The 19,687-nt window shown below is 33.8% G+C and overlaps 5 protein-coding genes across 6 annotated transcripts; 4 read left to right on the top strand and 1 right to left on the bottom strand.

The window, feature by feature from the left end:
• Positions 1–1,704: 1,704 nt before the first annotated feature.
• LOC144561892 (Calcium-binding endonuclease/exonuclease/phosphatase family) lies at positions 1,705–6,158 on the top strand. Of its 2 annotated transcripts, XM_078310997.1 has the most exons (11): positions 1,705–1,835; positions 2,266–2,349; positions 3,227–3,331; positions 3,428–3,533; positions 4,189–4,418; positions 4,528–4,604; positions 4,688–4,802; positions 4,998–5,123; positions 5,251–5,361; positions 5,482–5,586; positions 5,691–6,158. In XM_078310997.1, the coding sequence occupies exons 1-11, from the start codon at positions 1,833–1,835 to the stop codon at positions 5,946–5,948; spliced, it is 1,320 nt and encodes a 439-aa protein (XP_078167123.1). In that variant the 5' UTR covers positions 1,705–1,832; the 3' UTR covers positions 5,949–6,158. The 2 variants fall into 2 exon arrangements, with proteins under 2 accessions (XP_078167123.1, XP_078167122.1); XM_078310996.1 differs by lacking the exons at positions 1,705–1,835; positions 2,266–2,349 and adding an exon at positions 2,605–2,730.
• A 1,062-nt stretch (positions 6,159–7,220) lies between these two features.
• On the top strand, positions 7,221–7,798 carry LOC144562343 (uncharacterized). The gene has a single exon (XM_078311555.1). The coding sequence runs from the start codon at positions 7,261–7,263 to the stop codon at positions 7,771–7,773; it is 513 nt and encodes a 170-aa protein (XP_078167681.1). The 5' UTR covers positions 7,221–7,260; the 3' UTR covers positions 7,774–7,798.
• A 603-nt stretch (positions 7,799–8,401) lies between these two features.
• Positions 8,402–11,375, top strand: LOC144562263 (Rrp15p protein). The gene is made up of 8 exons (XM_078311451.1): positions 8,402–8,843; positions 9,523–9,624; positions 9,717–9,798; positions 9,905–9,924; positions 10,010–10,067; positions 10,533–10,585; positions 10,678–10,776; positions 11,006–11,375. Exons 1-8 carry the CDS (start codon positions 8,433–8,435, stop codon positions 11,066–11,068), a joined length of 888 nt encoding a protein of 295 aa, XP_078167577.1. The 5' UTR covers positions 8,402–8,432; the 3' UTR covers positions 11,069–11,375.
• A 1,360-nt stretch (positions 11,376–12,735) lies between these two features.
• LOC144562417 (uncharacterized) lies at positions 12,736–13,456 on the top strand. Its single transcript, XM_078311635.1, has 2 exons — positions 12,736–13,007; positions 13,092–13,456. Exons 1-2 carry the CDS (start codon positions 12,885–12,887, stop codon positions 13,323–13,325), a joined length of 357 nt encoding a protein of 118 aa, XP_078167761.1. The 5' UTR covers positions 12,736–12,884; the 3' UTR covers positions 13,326–13,456.
• A 131-nt stretch (positions 13,457–13,587) lies between these two features.
• LOC144561443 (3-oxo-5-alpha-steroid 4-dehydrogenase (DUF1295)) lies at positions 13,588–15,235 on the bottom strand. The gene is made up of 3 exons (XM_078310405.1): positions 14,945–15,235; positions 14,572–14,835; positions 13,588–14,259 (listed from the first exon to the last, which is right to left on the bottom strand). The coding sequence occupies exons 1-3, from the start codon at positions 15,233–15,235 to the stop codon at positions 13,777–13,779; spliced, it is 1,038 nt and encodes a 345-aa protein (XP_078166531.1). The 3' UTR covers positions 13,588–13,776.
• Between the last annotated feature and the right edge of the window lie 4,452 nt (positions 15,236–19,687).

The raw sequence follows: 19,687 nt of genomic DNA, 5'->3' as shown, positions 1-19,687 counted from the left end.
GGTTATGGGTAGGGTAGGGTAGGGTAAGGCAAATTCATAATGGGTATGGGTAGAGTATGGGTAAGGTCAATTCTTAGTGGATATGCGTATGAAAAGTAGGATAGATAGCATATATATTTGAACAATGGATTTAAGGTAAATCATTTATCTGAACGAAACGGTGGGTGACATTGACAAGGTGGAAATTAATTAATAAATACACTCTAGCTTGGGAAATTTTACAAATTGTTCTACTTTTTAAAATTTTCCAAACAAAATATTCCTCTTCTAAAATAATTAATAAAATACTCTTGTGGGCCCTCATTTCCCCCTCTTTTTCCCTCTCTATCTCTACCTCCTATTTACTCTCATCAAATTTAACACATTCTTATCTCTCATTAGACTTTAATAAGTATATAAAAGATTTTAAGGAATATTAAATTCAAAAAAAAAAAAATTAATAGACATGCAACAAAATTTTCAATTAGATTATATATAAAAAATTGTAAATTTTTTTCAAAAAATATAAAATTTAGTCTCCAGGCACATTTCAATATGAAGAACATGTTGAGAAGTTCGGATTGACTATTTGAACTTTAAAACTAGAGATATGAACGCAAATTAAGTATATATATATATATATTGGCTACTCTACTTCCATAAGCATATGAGGGCATATGCTTATAAGTCATTTTTGCGTTTTTAATGTCCAAATGGTTAATCTGAAGCGCTTAACATGTTCTCTATATTAATATGTGTTTGGAGACCAAAATTTTCATTTTTTTACTATTTTTTTTAGAATTTTTCAAAACAAGGTTTTTCATATATTTTTTTAATATTTTTTATGGCTGTTTTGAAAAATTCTGAAAAAATAGTAAAAGAAATTTAAAAAATATAAAATTTGGTCTCCAAGCACATTATGGTATGGAGAACATGTTGAGTGCTTCAGATCGACTATTCGGACATTAAAAACGCAAATATAATTTATAAGCATATGCCCTCATATGCTTATGAAAGTAGAGTAGCCAACCTATATATATATATCGAATACATGTTATTAGAAAGATAAACTCTTAAATTTGTATTTTACTTATTTGAAATATTGTAAAATATAAATTTAAGGTTTATTTTTCTAATAATATACTACATAATCGTGTAAATAATTTTATCATTATTTAAGATTAGTATAAATATTTTTGCAAAAAACATATATATACATTATCTAACTAAAAAAATAATTATTTGAATTACATATTCTTTAAAATATTTTAAGATGGAGCAATTTTTGCCCTCTAGCTTCCATCTTTCACCGTATCAATAGATCCATTTATTATTAAAATAAAAATTAGATCCGTCTCACCTGCCGTGTAGAGCGTTGTACAGTCGTAGGATAACGTAGAAATTCGACGTGTCCATCTAGATGAAGAAACGCGACGGTGGGTGACCGGCTGACCGACCATAGCCCTTCCCATCGTTTTTTCCATTTTGCCACCCAACCGGTCATTCTTATTATTCATTTATTTATTTTATTTATTTATTTTTCCAAAAAGATCTCTCCTTCCTGTAAGACCTAGCCTAGCTAGGATGGGATTTTCTTATTTTTATTTTTATTTTTATTTTTTATTTCCTCATCAGTCATCAGTCATCTCATTCTCATCTCATATGTCCCACCTCTTAATTTCTTCTGTATGTATATATTATATAAAGCCGGCGGATACATTAATTTTACACCATTACCATTTCTATCTGCCTATCTCCCTCCTCCTCTTCGCAAACTCAGTATTTCTCTTCTTCTCTTCCCCACTCTCTACCTCTTAATTTCTTCTCTTCCGTCCCCACTTTCTACCTCTTCAATGGTGAGTATGTATTTAATAACACTGCCTCTTTTTCTCTTCTTCTCCTTGCCAATCAGTTAATATATAGGATTTCCTTTTAATTTCCCTTTTTCCCTTTCTTATCTCTCTTCTTCTTTCTCAAATACATGTTAATTAAATAGTCCTCAATAATTCAGTAGATATCAAAAAGAGGTTTAATTAGAGAGAGACAATCAATGGTTTCCATGTTAAATAAATAGTACATTTTCTTACACCAAATATAACATTAATTAGGCAGCCTTACCTTTTCCTAAACGAATCAGATATGTCAAATAGATAATATATATGCAAATGCATATTTTTATTAGTATTTGATGCAATTTTTAAAAGAAAATCTGCTAGCATGTGAAAGATTTTAATTTGGTTTTCGAATAGTCTTCTTAATCATACACTGTAAAAATGAAATTGTTAGGGAAAGTTTCGAAAGGCAGAGCGGTGTGTTTCGTGCACTACATTTAACATACTGGCACCAATCTACAAAAGACTTGATGATGAGGTACCTTTCAATTTGCTCATCTCTCTATTTACTTGGTCAAATTTGTTGGGTTTATGTTTCTGATTTTTAGACACGGTCAAGATCATTGGTTGGGTTTGGTCAATGTTGATTTAAAGATCATTTGATTGATTAAATTTAACATTTAAAGTGATTTTAATTTGTTTCATCTCTGACTTTAATACAAGATGGGTCCTTGCTGATGCATTAGGTGCTCAGGATTACATTTTTTTTCTTTTTTTCTTTTTTTGTGTGTGTGTTGTGTGTGCATGTTTTGGTGGTGGTGGGGGGCAATGGTTGTGGAATTGGCCCAGTTGGGATTTGTTGGTTAGGTTCCTTCTCTCATTTTCTATCTGTTGGAATTGGAATATTGCAGTCAATTTGGTAATAGCTCTTTTATTGATGGATTTATTGCAATATCCTCAAATAGGAATTAAATATTAGTTTATAACTTCTAGTTTAGAGGTTATTGGACTTTTCTCTTTCTTCTGATGTCAAGATTCTGGCAAAATCTAGTATACATTTTTGTTTTTGTTGCTATATGGGTAATGGTTATGATTGTCTATTTTTTGGCATTGGATTTATGTAAAAAATTCCTATATGTATACATGTTTACTATATAGCATCAATTTACTCCAATATTACTTCTACTAGCTCCGCAACTGGTTTTGTATTTCTTTGCCCCTCTTTCTATTTTTAGATAAATATCAACATATGTATTAAGATAATGGAAACTTCCTAAATGTCTGAAGTTGCAAAGTCACCTGGACTGGTTTCAAAGCTTCCACTTACACGTTACCATAATTGAAAGGAAATGCCTTTTTATTCTATTTACTAAATAGAATGTCAATTCATTTTTTTTTTTTTTTTCCTGAAATAGGACCAAAGCTGTAGAGAGAGTCAGTACAAAGCATATTGGTTGAGCCGCAACCAAAGGATAATCGACCGTTTATTAGAGGAACGTTCTTCCATAATCTGTCTCCAGGTATTATAAGTTTTTTCCTTAATGTCTTTAATTTTGTTTATTTGTTTTCATTGACTGTCTTATCAATTGAAGTTGGATTTTTTGGAAATGTTTCAGGAGGTTTGGTTGGGCAATGGAGAGCTTGTTGATATGTATGAAAAGAGACTTGGTGATGCTGGTTACATCAGCTTCAAGCTTGCAAGAGCAAACAACCGAGGCGATGGTATTATCATTTTTTTTTCTTTAAAGTTGTTACAAATTGCATTGATAGGACATTCATCTTTATTTTCTTTAATGTATGATTGCAGCACCTATTTGTTTCTTTCAAATTTTAGTTTAAACACAAGAACAAGTTTCTGAATAAGCAATGTATCAGCGTTGACCAACTTTTGAATTAAAAAAGATTTAAATCCTCATGTTTACTTGTGTATAAATTTTGAAGGATTTAGGTTAGGGAGACTTTGGATACGTGCAGTGCTAGATAAACGTTACAATTGAGCATTTTTGGAGTATACGATACATAAAGCTTCCACCATGTCGTCTCGTGACTTTTGTATATTAAAATTTGTAGTTTCCCTAATGAGAAAAGATATTTAACATATAAAATGATAATTTACCAGTGGTATACCTACTTCTACTTTTTTCTTGAAAAAAAAAAAAAACATGTGGGGACATTTTACAGAGTATGGACATACCTGTCTGTTGCAGTCGCAGAAATATATTATATACTGTACAGGCAGGCATCTGACTGGCACAGTATTAAATTTCTACTAAACTGAAAGATTACAGAAAGTTGGCATGTTATGGTGGGCTATTGAAGTATGCACCCAACTTGTAGGATGCTCATATTGGCCATTTATTTATTTTTTGAAATGTAGGTCTGTTGACTGCTGTGCATAGAGACACCTTTAGGGTTGTAAACTACAAAAACCTGCACTTCAATGATTTTGGGGACAGAGTGGCACTACTTTTACATGTGGAGTCAGTCGTACCATTCTGGCCATACCGAAACAATACCAGCAGTGGTATAAAGCAACAAATGCTCATTGTGAATACTCATTTGTTGTTTCCCCATGATTATAGCCTCTGTATTATTCGTCTCAAGCAGGTATTTCATTATTGTTATTGATTCCTTGGAAATGTTATACACAATAAATTCTGTTGTCACATTTGCCAGTAATTTTATTGAAAAATATGCCTTCTTTTTTTATTTTTAGGTGTATAAGATACTTCGATGCATAGAATCATACCAAAGAGAGCATAAACTAAGTCCCATTCCTATAGTTCTCTGTGGGTAAGTTTTGCTTTTGCCTTGAATACTTTTGCATCTTTATTTTAGTTTACGTGATACTTTTACATATTTTTTGAAATTTTCAGGGACTGGAATGGAAGTAAAAAGGGACATGTCTACAAATTTTTGAGATCCCAAGGTTTTGTTTCATCCTATGACACTGCTCATCAGTATACTGACAGCGATGCTGATGCCCACAAGGTAATTTATTACACAAAATTCCCTCAAAAAACCTTATCAATGGCTAGTTGCTGCCCATGTCACCAATCAGAAAATCCTCTAAGAAACAGAGTATCTAGAGTAACTTGTACATCTTTTTATTTTTTAAAAAGTTTATATCTGACATAACTTTTATTACTATTATTATTATTATTTTATTTTCGTCCGACAAAACAGTGGGTGAGCCACAGAAATCATAGAGGGAACATATGTGGGGTTGACTTTATATGGCTTCTGAATCCTAACAGGCATCACATGCCTCTCAAATCCAGCTGGAACCGTGCTATCTTTGCTATGATCAAGGTTTGACTTCTTTCCCTCATTTTCTTCTTTGTAAAATTTCCGGGGCAAGTTTTGATTCTAAAATCATGTCCAAACAAAGATTATACTGCATTGATTGCTTTCTTCTTTTGCCCCCCTTTAATTTCAGTGCCTTCTACAAGGGGCATCACGTTCGGAAGAGGATGCATTTGCATATCTCAAGGCCAACAACTCAACTGATTTTGCCACCTTTTCTGGGTTTTGTCAAGCTCTGAGTCAGGTAAATTGACTGCACATTTTCTTAATTTATTTTGCTTTTCTTTAAATGTAGAACAAGATGTTTTATTTCATAAAAAAATAATATAATCTAAGACAAATATATTTGTGAATGGATGTGTAGTTGGGGCTGAGTGGTCCCTGTGGGCTTAGCTCAGAAGAATTACAGGATTTGTGGGCGGAGGCTGACATTGACTCTAATGGTGTCATGGATTTTATTGAATTCCAGGTTAAGCTCTTATTTTCTCATGCTTTATCTAATTAGTGTACCATATAATTATGGCAACACCATCTTAAAGAAGGGGGCAGTTTATCTGAACATTTTTGATGCAGAAAAAGATATGGAGGAGCCCCAAATGGTGGGAGGAACCTGAGCAATCAACCTGTCCCGAAGAAAAACTAATTGTCAAAAATGAAGCTGAAGAAAAACGAGAGGCATTGACGTTTGGTTTTAATGTAAAAGATGCGGTGCTATTCCCTCCCGAGGTTGAAAAAGGGATGTGGCCTGACAACTATTCCCTTTCTGACCATGCACCTCTCACTGTTGTGTTCTCACCTGTGCAGTTGCCATCTGCTCAGCCTGTCTTCTAGGGTTTTTTTTTTCTTTTATATTCTGACAGTCCAACAGACACTTTTATGTACAGTGGTTGGTTACTGGAGCGATTTCAACGAGTTTAGTTTCTTTTCTTTTCTTTTTTATAATTTTGAAATGTGTATTATTATATATTTTGTTAAGTTTTGGTAGGGAGGAGAGCATGTGAGATGACCAATTGTAAGTATCTTTTGATGGATCATCTCTTCTCTTGATATACATTCTCTCCCGTACTTGCCAATGAGTCCTTTAAATATTTTTATTTATTATAGGATAGCAGTATAGCACAAATGCACAATACGAGAAATGACTGACTAACTGCTGCTGTTTAAATTCGAACAATTCATTTTCTACGAAATTACAAACGTGTAGTTAAAATGGTTTTTCATGCTTTTGATCAGAATTATGATGTCATGATTAATCATCCAAAATGATCAAAACAAAGCAACACAACTATGATCAAAACTATTCACACTTGTCTAAAAATCATTAAAATTCAGAAATATGGCACCGAATGCTCGCTAAATATATATATATATATATATATATATATATGCATGGTTCATTCTAAAAAAATGATATGGAATGTTTAAAATATGATGCAAATGAGTATCTGAAATAAAACTCAATCTGCACGTACGTTGTTTATTCTGATGAGCGTAGTTTTAGGTCAATCCCCTTTCTTATTTTTAGTGAGTTATTGACTCCATAAAAATGTAATACTCCAAAGAATTAAATCACAATTTTTCTTGAAATATTATCTTTGACTAAAATGCCCAAAATCAGAGTTACGAATCTATATATGATTTTTCAGATGCTTACTGAGTCAAACAATTAGAATACATACATAACTGAATTGTTTAAATCCACACAGCAACCTTTTTTTCTAGATCTATCGGATTGGATAAAAAAGAAAATAATTAAGAATTTATATGCCTTTAATTTGCTTTCGATTCCAAGAAAATATATATATATATAGGATAGGCGTCGTTTCCAAGTATAATATATTCTTTGATAGATTGAAGCAGCAAGCTGTTAGTGCAAGATATGCTTTTCCCCGTACTTGACCAATAATTTGTTCCTTGCTGTTTTCCTACTCCAGCGCGCTATGGGTATGCTATTTCACGGTCCCAATTTGAAGTTAGGAACCCTTCTTCAAAACCTATATATATATATAAATATATATAAGACATCAATCTCTTCAAAGCTCAAATCGAACCTACCAATTTCCCTAGAAAACACTCATATAAATATATAATGGCTAATTCCTCCCATGCAAAATCCGAACGGTCTGAGCGTGGGATTCATGACATGATCTCGAAGCTCACAGACCGCCTAGTCTCCCTCAGTCAAGATATACCAGAGCACGAAAACAACCATGACGACGCTGATCCAGCAGGCATGAGGATAATCACATTGGCAGGTGAAAATAAAGGCGCAGCAATGAAGGGAACGAGTTTGGATGAACTGGTCGATACTCAAGGCAAGATATTCAATGACGAAAACTTGATGAGCGCCTACACGAATAGTAATTATCAGGCTGTTAACAATTCCATCATGCTAGAAGGAAAGTATAGTGCAGAGGATCCCGGTGTTCACATAATAATATCCAACAATTTAGATGATGACAGTAGCAGTGATGATAGCGATACCGATAGCAATAGCGAAAGTGAAGAAAGTGACAATGAGGATAGGAAGGGGAAAAAAGGGAAGAAGAATAAGGATGGAAAGAAGAAAAAGGATGGGAAGAAGAAAGGAACATCAGAAAGAGAGCATCATTCTGATAGCAGTGAAAAAGAAGAGAAAGGCAAGCACAGTGACTAATTAAGGACAATTAATATTAATGTAATTTAGAGTAATAAAAATAAGACATGCACAGCATGAGTCATCAGACTTAATTTAAAGGGATGATAGGATTGCAATTTTTTCTTCTTCTCTAATATCTTGATTGCAATTGATAAAATATGTAATTCTCCTTTTATCGTGACATTATAATTCCTGTAAATTAAACTGTAGGCATTATTGTGCAAATGTTTTTTATGTTTTTACAAAAAAGAAGCTGGTCTCTTTTGATCTATTCCTCCTATTCCAATTAGAATATTTTTTACTGAACTGAAGAAAGAAACGGAAAAATAAAATTGAGCCCAATTTAATGCCTTTCGACCTTGTTATTTTAGGCCCATATTGAGACCAATTTTAAGCAGGTTTTACTTACTGGGCCCAATTTAATGCCTTTCGACCTTCCTATTTTAGGCCCATATTTAAAATAGGTCTGTTGGCTGTTTTATTTACCTATGACGCATTTCGTGCAACTAGTCATATAGCGATTAAATTTAATTATAATCCGAACTGTGTATTGACTCTTTATAGCAAACGGATATTGAAATTGTGAGATCATTAGGAGCATAAAAGAGCAGCAAAAACCCTGCCTCTCTCTCTCTCTCTCTCTCTCTCTCCTCGTTGGCGGTGCTTAGCAAATAGCAATGGCGACTGAGACGGAAACCCTTCCAAGTCCAACCACCACCCCATCATCTATACCTAAAACCCTGAAACGGAAATCTAAACAAAAGGGAAAGAAACCCAACAAGAAGCTGAAAGGCCCACGGAACTCGGCCGTGGCTGATGCAAGGAAGCGAAAGAAACCTAGCAAGAGATTACTCCAAATCTTCTCTAAGAGAGCGAAGAAGTATGACTCGGACTCTGAGGAAGAAGAAGAGAGCGATGAAGAGGTGGAGGAGGAGGAGAGATATGATGGTTTGAGTGGGAGCGAAGGGGAAGGAGAAGAAGGAGAAGGACAGGAGCATGGTGGAATTACAAGGTTTTCTGAGGGATGTAGGGCTTTCAAAGTTGCTTTCTTGAAGATCATGAACAAGAATTTATCTAACGATCCCTTGGTTTGTCTCCTCCTCTTTTTCTTAACGTCTTTTCAAATTAAACTCGAGTAATTGTACACAAGTTGTGGCTTTGTTCTTTGTTATGGTAAAATTGGTTTTTCTGGTTTTGTTGCACTTTCTGGTAAAATTACTTATTTTGTCAAAAAAAGGGCCCTAAGCAACTCAAATTTTATTTGTAAGAATACCTATCACGAGACCCTGCATAATGTACTAATTGGATGTTCAAAACTAAACGATATTAACTAGACATTAAGTACCTTTATGTTGAATTTTGAAAAATTGGGTATTCAATTGAAACCCAAGACTCTTACTGGATCCACCAATATGTCTTACTATAAACCTAGCATTAAGTTTCTATGGACATGGACTAAAATAACCTCTCAATATTTATTTGTAAACTTGGCTCTTCACAATTCAAAAAACCATTCCCTTCACAAGCAGAATGTCATACTTTGGACTGCATGGTAGAGCAAATAGCTCTAGTGGCAAAGTTGTAGATGTGTTTATTTATTGATATACATAGTTTAGCTGTTAGAGTTGATAATTTAACCATGTAAACTACTATGCCATATTACATAGGGTTTTACGAATCCTTTTGCATTTTACCTTACTTGATGAAACATCAATCACACAAGCACATAACCTGTTGATAATTGGTTGAGATACGTGTTTATTGAAGGGACCCATATTAGCAGCGCACAAGAAGCTTGTTGCGGCAAAGCTAGCAGAGGAGGAAGAAGAGCATAAACCAAAGGGGCATGCCAGGAAGGAGAAGCAATTGGTCTGTACTCTTTTTTCAAATCTGCAATTTATGTAACTTGTACAGGACTAGGATGTAAAGTTGTATGTTTTTGGTGCTTTTGTGGATATTAGGTGGCTGAGAAGGGCCATGTGAAACCTGAAAGTTGCTTGGATGCAAAGGAAAAGCTCCTTATTAGTATTGCAACAAAAGGAGGTAATCAATGAATCATTCTTCGCTATTTTGTCCATCTAATTTTTGTTTCCAAGTATAGGCTAATTTCTTATTCTTTTTCCATGTATGTTTGCTGACGGGCGTGCAGTTGTTCGGTTGTTTAATGCAGTAAGATCCCACTTTTTAAAGTTGTTTACCATCCTAGTTTGGAAATTGTATTTTTTATTGTCCTTTCTTGTGTTGTGATGAGCAGGTGAGCAAGGCTCAGAATCCTCAGAAGCTAGATCCTTCAAAGTCTAAGGATGCGAAATGTAATTTTCTTTTACACTTGTTTTCTTTCGTTCCTTAGTTATTTATTTATTTTTTATTAAAGGGCCCTGGTACACCCTAGCACCTTTTGGATGCTATTCTCGGGAATTGAACCTTCTTCTCTCTGTAGGGAGACGAAGTCTCGTGCCACTACACTAAGTCCATGGTTCCTTAGTTTTTAAAAAAAATGATGTCTTTCATCATTGTCTTGTCCTTTATTTTCTTCTTGTTTCTACGTGCCTTTTTTCTTTTTTGATAGTATTCGCTCATGGAACCAAAGTTGAAATTCACACAATGTCATAATTTTGAATTACTATCGCTACAATTTTGAACATGTTGCAAACATCCACTTTGGTACTGCACTGCTATAGAAGTTTCTAATTGAAGCATTTTGGCCTCTGTATGTCTTCTTGCATGGCATACAAATTAAATATTTTAATTTCATGATCACATTTTAATTGATACAGCTCTGGCAAAGCAAAGGAAGCAAACCTTTTTATCGGAGTTAAAGAAGCCATTGGTAAGCTTTCGAACTTTCAAACACGAAGCTCTCTCCTCTCCCCTTAACCCCATCAGTTACAAACCATTAATGCATGTGATTGTTATCTTCAGGCCTCTTCAGTAGACGAGGAGTCGAAAGATCTAGGATGGGCCCCACTACGAGATAGCTACATGCTTGGTTCAAAGTTGAAGGATTGGGACAAAATGGCTGTAAGTATCTTCTTTACTGTACTATTAATGCCACTTTTGGCCAGATCGATTTTTGTGCCTGCTTAGTTATACACTTATACTGGCCTGACTCTTTGGTACAAGAGCATTTGGCCTCTTTTGTGTTTTGAATTTAATTATATGGTTGTGAGACCTGTTTTTTCTGTTTTCACATAATATCCCACTGCATGTTGACTTGATTAGCTACCGTGATATATACATTTCTGCGCAGGATACTGCTGGAGGAGGTGACCAGGGAGATGATTATATGCAGAGCTCATCAGAAGAGGAATAGAATAGAAACATGAATAATTTAGCAGTAGAAAAAAATACAATCTAAATTCATGTAGTTTTGTATTGTTTAGAAATCTCTCCGAGTTATTACTAGTGTTGAAAACAGCTGTTTTTGTTGGTTTTCCAATATGATTTTGGTCTGTATCTATATTTAAATTTTGTAGGATTTTTTTTTTTTTTTTCCTTTTATATTATTTGTTCATCTCTTCAGTTTGCATAAAATTGAATGCAGAAAATGAGATGCTTCTGAAGAGAAAAATATGTAATGTTAGCTTATGTGATTTTGCAATATTGATTTTGATCCAGGATACTATCCATACGATGAAAACCTCGCAATATTAGCATTTTATTTGATAGAAATACAAGTTTTGTTGGATTTGTCTTGAGCGCACATGCTGAGTACCAGACAGCTTTACTGAAACAAGTAATTAGGCCCATTTCTTCGTTGTTGATGCTTCACACTGTTTAGAGAAAGATCCTAAAGTAAAAAAAAGAAAGATAACAAATGCATTTATTTTCTGAAATTGATTGTCATGAAGTCTACAAGCACAATCAACAACTGATAACAAGCTTCAACAGAGATTAAGAAACCTGAACTACACCAACACTTGACAGTCACAGAGCTCTTATTGTTTTTAATGATATGGTTGTAAGATAAACAGTAAAATGAGGAAAAGTTTTGCATGAAACTGAGGCTAGCTAAGCTGCTGTGAAGGAGAAGAAATAACATTGGTGCTAGCACCCATTGTTTTAAGCTTTTTAGTTTTTACACGCTCCACCATGAGCCACAGCAACATTGTTGCAAGCTGCTTCTGGATAGCCACATGAGTACGTCACGCCATTGACCCCGCACACCGGATCAGCCCGGAAACAGTTTATGGTGCATCTGGTAGATTTGGTAGCAGTCTGGGACTCGTTGGGATGAGCTGTGTGAACATTAGGAGGAGTAATGATGAGAAAAGAGAAGATAGTCACGGAGACTAGTATGAGAAAGTGGTTGCTCATCAGTGCCATCTCTTTCGTTCTTTCTCTCTCTCTGTTTGTGGACTAGAAGATCTAGGAATGACAATAGATTTGGTAGCATGCATGTATATTGTATATCCTTATCCTTATATAATAATAAATCAAATCAAGTGAAGTGTGAAGAGGACCACCTCAAGTGAATAATTATCTTATCAGCCAGCACATCTAGCTCTAGGTAGAGCCGTAGAGCCGTAGAGGTAGGGTGGTATAGTCAAGCCCACAATTGTTTACTTTTATTTATGCCACGTTACAGATAGAATTCAGATCCAATGCAATACCTGATTGATTTGATTGAGTAGAATTAATGAGATCTGAGTCGTATGGTATATATGAATCTCAAAACAGAACTCCCCATATGTAATGTAAATACTAAATAGCACCGTTACCGTATAATTAATTAGTATTACTTTTGACCCTAACCGTACATTTCATCTGGATCCAAATCCAGAAATTGATAAATTTGAATAGTCGGATACAAATCTTCTAACGGCAACGGATACATATGCAATTCCCATTGAATTCCCTTTGAATTGAATTAATGTTAAAGTGTAACAGTAACCAACTCAGCAAAGGCCCTATTAAAGGAAATACATAGCTGGTAATTCCTTTCTTCTTAATCCTGGCCACCAAACGTCAAAATCTTACTGTCCAAAAATAGACCTAGGATGCAATTTGATCTCTCTATACCCTATAAGAAACCATTCACAAAATCTGGATAATCATTCTTCCTCACAACATAAATTAATTAAAACAATCCCCAGGTGGAGCGACAGGAGACCTAGGAGCCAGTCAGGATGGGTGCCTGCGCCAGCAAACCAAAGGAAGAACACGGCCCCAGCCCCAGCCCCAGCCCCAGCCCCATGGCTCCACCTGCTGAAGACACTTCCACCCATTACGTCGCTCCCAACACCGTCCAGGTCAGATAATTTTTCACACTACCTTCTCATTTTATATTTTAATATCGATGGTATCTTCAGATGTTGAAAATTAAATTTTATCAGGAAAAGACTGATGCCGTTGAGGCACCATTGGTTGACCTCTCTGAGACCAAACCTGAAGAAACCCCAGCTGAGGTGTCAACTCCAACTTCTGTTAAAGAACTAGCCCCCGTCTTGAGCGAGGCACCAGCTGAGGCTGCTGCTCAACCCAACAAGGAACAAGAGGAGAAGGCTCAAGACACGGACAAACCCAAGACCACAGAGACCAAGGAGGAAGAATCCAAAGCTACAAACTGATTAAACACCTTTTGTAACCAATTTTATTTGATGTCAGTTTTCAATTCATTTCAAGCAGAAGTGACAGTATACCTTATTGTTGGTGTGGATTAAATGAATTAAATTTTGAGTATGAGATGTGCTTAGTTGTATCTTTTGTTCTTATTAATTAGCTTCAAATGTTGTTAAAAGAATTATCTAATACTGGAGCTAAGAAGGATTATATATATCTCTAAGATCAACTTATATTACCCTGGTTTGGTTGATACTGATAGACTGCGCTAATGAGCCCAAAATCACTCTTTTTTATTGAAAAAAAAATGCAAACAGTGCTAACAAGAAATAGTAGAATTACATGATTAATGCACATCACAATTTTCATTATACATGACAACCGAACATGAAATACAGCCTCCGGAAATACACAGCAAAAGAAGAACCAAGCATATTATTCAAACCCTTCAGAGAGCAACTACATGTTTTTCTCCTTGATTTCATCAACCTTACTTCCTTTGAACCATGGGATCCAAACAGAAGTAGTCTTCTGGTACTGTCGGTATGCCTCAGCACGGCACTCTTTTGCCACCATACGTCTCTCTACCAGTACCGTTACATAACCTAGACACATGCTATTAACTAAGGGCCCTACAAACATCCAGGAGTACCCCAAATTCCATGCAAAAAGATACAAGCCCCACCAAAAAAGTTGTTCTCCGAAGTAATTGGGGTGACGGGAATACCTCCAAAGACCTGTCTCGAGGTTTGGTATGACAGGTGTACCAAGCTTCTTTGAATTTTCATTGTTGGTCACGAATTCATGAAGCTGGGTATCAGCAAAATATGCTACTGTTATGCCAGTAATGCATGTTAACACTGCAACTAAGTCATAGATGCCGCACAGTTGGTCGCTTGCGTGAATAGCAAACATGGGAAGACAGATACCGATTAGAAATACCTGTCAGAGAGATCTGTTAAGTACAGATATAAAATTTAGTTGGGGTCCAGTATTGGCACCATACAGGTTTATAATACCAGAGCGCCCTCAACCATTCTTTTGCTGCAGATACAGCATAATGTGAACAACACAAAATAATACAATTAATTTACAGCGTCACTTAGAAACCTCAATTTGGTGAACTGGAGTAATATAACAAGTACTTTCCTCAAATATGAGGGGGTGATGAACAAAACATGAGGAGGCATTTTTACAAACATACAAAGCAGGCAGATTAAGTGTAAATATATATATATATATATATATATGTACCTGCTGGGAGAGAAAGACGGCAAAGAAAGAAATCCACCACCAGCTGTTGCCGTACTGCTTCCTCATATCACTAAATCTCCAATCCTCTCTCTTACCCCATTCCCAGTTTTCTCTTCTGAAGTAATTATGAGTTAACCTTATGCTCCAAACCCAAGTTAATACAATAGCAATGGTTGATCTCACTACATTGCTTTTGCTATTAGGATGGCTCGCGTAGTAGTGTACCAGAAGAACTGGTATCACTGTCCAGTACAGATCAATCAACTAGAATTTACAAAGCAAGAAAGAATTAGTAAATTCCTGGTTACATATATAATAGGAAATCGTGAAATAAAAAAGTTGTTGTTAAATTTTGGCCGCTTAATTTACGTACCCAATTGTTGGATTGGAGAAGACCAAGGAGCCAGAATAAGACATCGACATTGAAGAAGAAAAGGACATTAACAAGAAGTAGAGGGTTGTGATAACAAAATGACCAGATTTTTGAGTTGGGAAAGGGGAAGGAAGAATGGTTGTGGTTGTAATGGTGGAGAAAAGAGAGATAGAAGATAATGGAAGGGAGAGGAGTGAGAATAGCTATAAGAATATGCTTTAGGTTGCTGTGCTTCTCCTTCTCCTTCTCCTTCTCCTTCCCCTTCTCCTTCTTCTCCATGGCGATGGCCATGTGATCTTGTTGGGTTGGGTTGGGTACTTGGGTTGGGTTTGAGACGAGGGAGTGCGGATATATTGTGGTTATATATATAATAATATTAGAAAAGGAAAAAGAAAAAAGAAAAAAAAAAGTAGTCTAAGTGTAATCATTAATAATGATGGATAATCCAATTATATTTTATCATCACCAATGTTTCCATGATTTTTGTAGTTAATTTTTTACTTTGCGGAATTGCGGCGCCAGTCATGATAATCATAACTTAATTTTATAGTATTGGCGATTACCTTTTATTTATTTATAATTTTAAAAGGGGAGTGCCATATACATATTGATTTGAGGGTTTATTTCCAAGTATCTATTGTTGTACTACCCACACTTGGGCCAATTCGTATCACCTAAGATAACAGAAATATTATGTTTAGATCAGAATCTGCACGACAATTAAAGTGCCCACGTGTATTCCACTTCGAGTTGGATTCCGATCGGGCGGTTGTGATCCAAACATAAATATAAATATAAATATAAATATTCTGTTACAGCCTTACAGGGATATGGATTCCGCTTGGACCGGATTTATGACATTAACTATTGTTCTTTTATTGTGTATTAAACCATTAATTAATGATATTGTTAACACGTTAGTGATCTAGATATCATTCCCATTGGTGACTCAGAATCTCAGATGCTTGAAAAGCATTTTCACATTTAATTTATATCTTTGAAATCATGATGAGTAAGTCATACATTTTGAATACTTTCTGCATCGTATTATGAAGCTAATTAAATGTGGATTGCTAGTTTGATAATCCTATGTATACAATCATTAGCAATATTTTAATTAAAGAAACTAATTAAGGATCAATGGAGGTAATGATGGTTATAGCCGCTCTCTCCATTAAGGCACACTTTGGTGCACTATATATATTATAGTTTATTAAAGCCGCAAGTTCACTTTATTCTTCCGTAATGGAAGCACATAAAAACAATTTATTTAAACTTCGCTCTATGAACTATAATTGTTATCATAAACTTGAAAAATACATTAAAATTCAACTAAAATGTTACATCCAACTTACAACAGAAACACTAAATTGATGAAATTAAATATCTAGTACAAAATGATAAAACTATTCATATCCAACTTAAAACCCTAAAATTATAATTTAAGCAACAATAATCCTACTTCTTAGCAGTGTTGTAAAAATGGTCTTAACGGTCGATTAAACGTCTGTTTAATAGTTAACGGCGGCCAAACCGTTATGAATACACTTAATAGATGTTTGTTTATGGATGAAAATGATTAATCGACGGGTTTTTCCGATTATCGACCGTTTTCCGTTTTATCATTTAATCGTCCGTTTATTCCTGTTTATTTCTGTTTATTCCTATTTATTTTCATTTATTCCAATTTATTTTAGTAAATATTTATTTTCACATTGATTTTTTTTTCCTGTGATAGTGTGTGATAATAAATTTTATAAATTATGTATTGTAATTTTATTTGTGCTTGGATATACATCCAATAATTTTTTACATATGTTTTTTCTTCTTACTTACTTTAAAATTTATTAATTCTTTTTTTTATTTATATAGCATTTATTTTTCTTACTTACTGATGTAGTTTTTTCAATTAGTACGACATGTTCATTTATGAAACTAAATTTAGTGATTTTGTGTTGGAATGTTTAATTTTTTTTTTCAAATAATATGTTATTAGTATTTGAAACAGATTAATTTTTGAATTTATTTTTTCATTAAATAAATGTGTTACTTACATATGTAAAGTGCTTACGCGTTAAGAAAAAATAAGTGTAGTGTCATGTTATAATAATAGAATTTAGTTAAATTAAATTTATTTGATAAGTTTAATGAGTTATATAAATTATTATATATATACATAAATTTATTAAAAACGTTAAATTGTCTGCATAATTCCGATTAATCGGCTGCATACTGATTAAAAATTCAAATTACAAATATTCATTAAATTAAACTAGAGAAAATAAAAACCAATGAGTACCAATATCACTGAACCTACACTACAATGGAAACTTGAATATTCTATACGTACCAAAAAAGTTGGATACTCTATATTTCAAACCATCACATTACGTGACGTGACTTGTAATTTTCGCTCGAATGCGATCACGTCACGTGACACGCGAATCACGTCACGTAATTGATAGACATGACGTGACGTTTTTGGTGATATAATTAATCACGCCATGCCTAATTTCCTTCTCTGATAAAACATGACACCTCAAACAACAACAAAAAAATTATCGATTATAAATATTCATCATAAAACAACCTTTAAACCTTAAGAATGAAGCATATAAAACATCCCTTTATTATATTTTGTTTGGTAAGATTGAAACGTACGTAGATTAAGTAGAATAATATTAATGAATTCACCTTTGTAGCTTGGCGGAAGTAAAATGAAATTAATTGTCAAATGTTCCCCTAATTATATGTAGAGAAGTTTGTAAAAGTTTTAGCGGTCCAAAAATGAATTAAGTCTGGTTAAGGTCTTAAGGAGATGGTATGTCTGGCCCATTATAGCCCAACAAACTAAAACCCAACACAATGCTGATTAAATATTTTGTTTCGATGATGATAGTATATGCTAATTTCTACTTATTTGTTCATTAGTTCTATTACCTCTCTTATAGCTCTTTTGTATTAGGACTCAACATTCTTTTGTTTAGCAGTGCTTTTTGTAAACATGCTATAAGCTCTAGTTGTTTGGAGCTTTTTTAGCATTTGACAGTTATAGTTTCTAATGAAATCGGTGGGTTGAACCCACTTTCTCAAAAAAAAAAAATTTAGCAACAAGTCATAGACGAAAGGAAAAGAAAATTGTAATACTTAATTTATACTTGGTGGTGGGATTTTACAAATATGAGCATTTAGATGCAGAGAGACCAACTTTAATTTCATCTCATCAGAAGTCTTCCAATTGATGGATTTTATTATTTTGCCCAAATTCATTCTTATATATAGCTAGTTAATTATACCAACCTGAACATTAATTATCTTCTCTGAATTGATTTGGGTGCTTGATTAGAACAATAAATATGCTCATGCTCTACAGGTAATATTCCCTGGCACATGCATCGATCAACCAACACAACAGCCCCATAAGTTAGGTAGTGCATTGGAGGAGCTAGGGATACACAGGTTTTACATATCCACTTTTTATCTACTTTTGATTTAAATGAGTAAAGCTTCAATGCATATCATATCATATGATTGATATCTAATTAATGTACTCAGTAAACAATGTAACTCTTGATGTTTGTGGAAATGAAAGCCTACGCCGTGAAATTTTGCCAAAAAAAAAAAAAAACCCTGTGTTTTACCCTTTTTAATTAGTAGGTTTTTTGAATTTTCCTAATTAATTCAATATGAACTTTTGGCAGTACATTTATAACTGTATGAATGTACGTTTATATATGCATGCAAGTATAAACACATAAAAACATTCAATCTCGATCAACGCCTGAAATTTGAATCTTAATCATTTCTTGAGTTGAGGTTAGAAAGCTAGCTATAGCGGCATTATAGCTATGCTAGTTATAGCTTTTTTCGGACCATAAACGCTAAACTATAAGATAAAATTAAGTGCCCTAACTCAACTACGACCGCTATAGCTATAATAGTTGACTGCTATTACCGCTATGCACGACGCACTATTGCTACCGCTATGCTACATGGGCCTTTTTTTTGCAATTTATATGGTCTTCTGTACTTCTATTTCTATTTTTAATGTTACATGGTCTTCTACGATAAGTATGCTAAACCAAACTATGTGCTTCTGTTTTTATTTGTGATTTATTCTTTCATTCTATATCGAGAAATATTCAAATATTAATTCTTCATTTTGATTGCTCTTCGTATAGTATTTATTTGTAAAATTATTATCGTTTGTTTCAATTAAAAGCTAATTTTGATGATGATGATTATTATTATTATTATATATAAAATATTTAAATATGTATATTAACTCCATTTACCTTATAAAATTAATTGCTCTTCATCTATTATAATATGTAATACTATGAAATATTAACTATATATTAAATAATGTTACTTTTTAGATTTTCCCCCCTCTTATTTGCATAATTAATAAAAATATATATACTTAGATTAGTTGTCATTTAGTTGCTACCTCAATTCTCCAATATTTATTATGTTGATAATTAGTAGAAATATAGAATATAAAATTTGAAAAGAAAAAAAATACTATGTATGATAGTTTTCACTATAGCTACGCTATTTACAATATATATATATATATATATTTTTAATCTCCCCTCTATGCCGCTATAATCGCTAACACACATACATACTTATTATTAGGCTATTAGCACATAAATTACGAAATTCTAACAAACGAGTTTGAAAGAGCTAGTCTAAACACCAAATATTGCAACTATAAACATATACAAAAAAGAATTTGGT

Source organism: Carex rostrata, chromosome 11 (genome assembly GCF_964058835.1).
Source record: "Carex rostrata chromosome 11, lpCarRost1.2, whole genome shotgun sequence".
Classification (NCBI taxonomy): domain Eukaryota; kingdom Viridiplantae; phylum Streptophyta; class Magnoliopsida; order Poales; family Cyperaceae; genus Carex; species Carex rostrata.
This window is presented reverse-complemented; position numbering and strand designations above follow the sequence as displayed.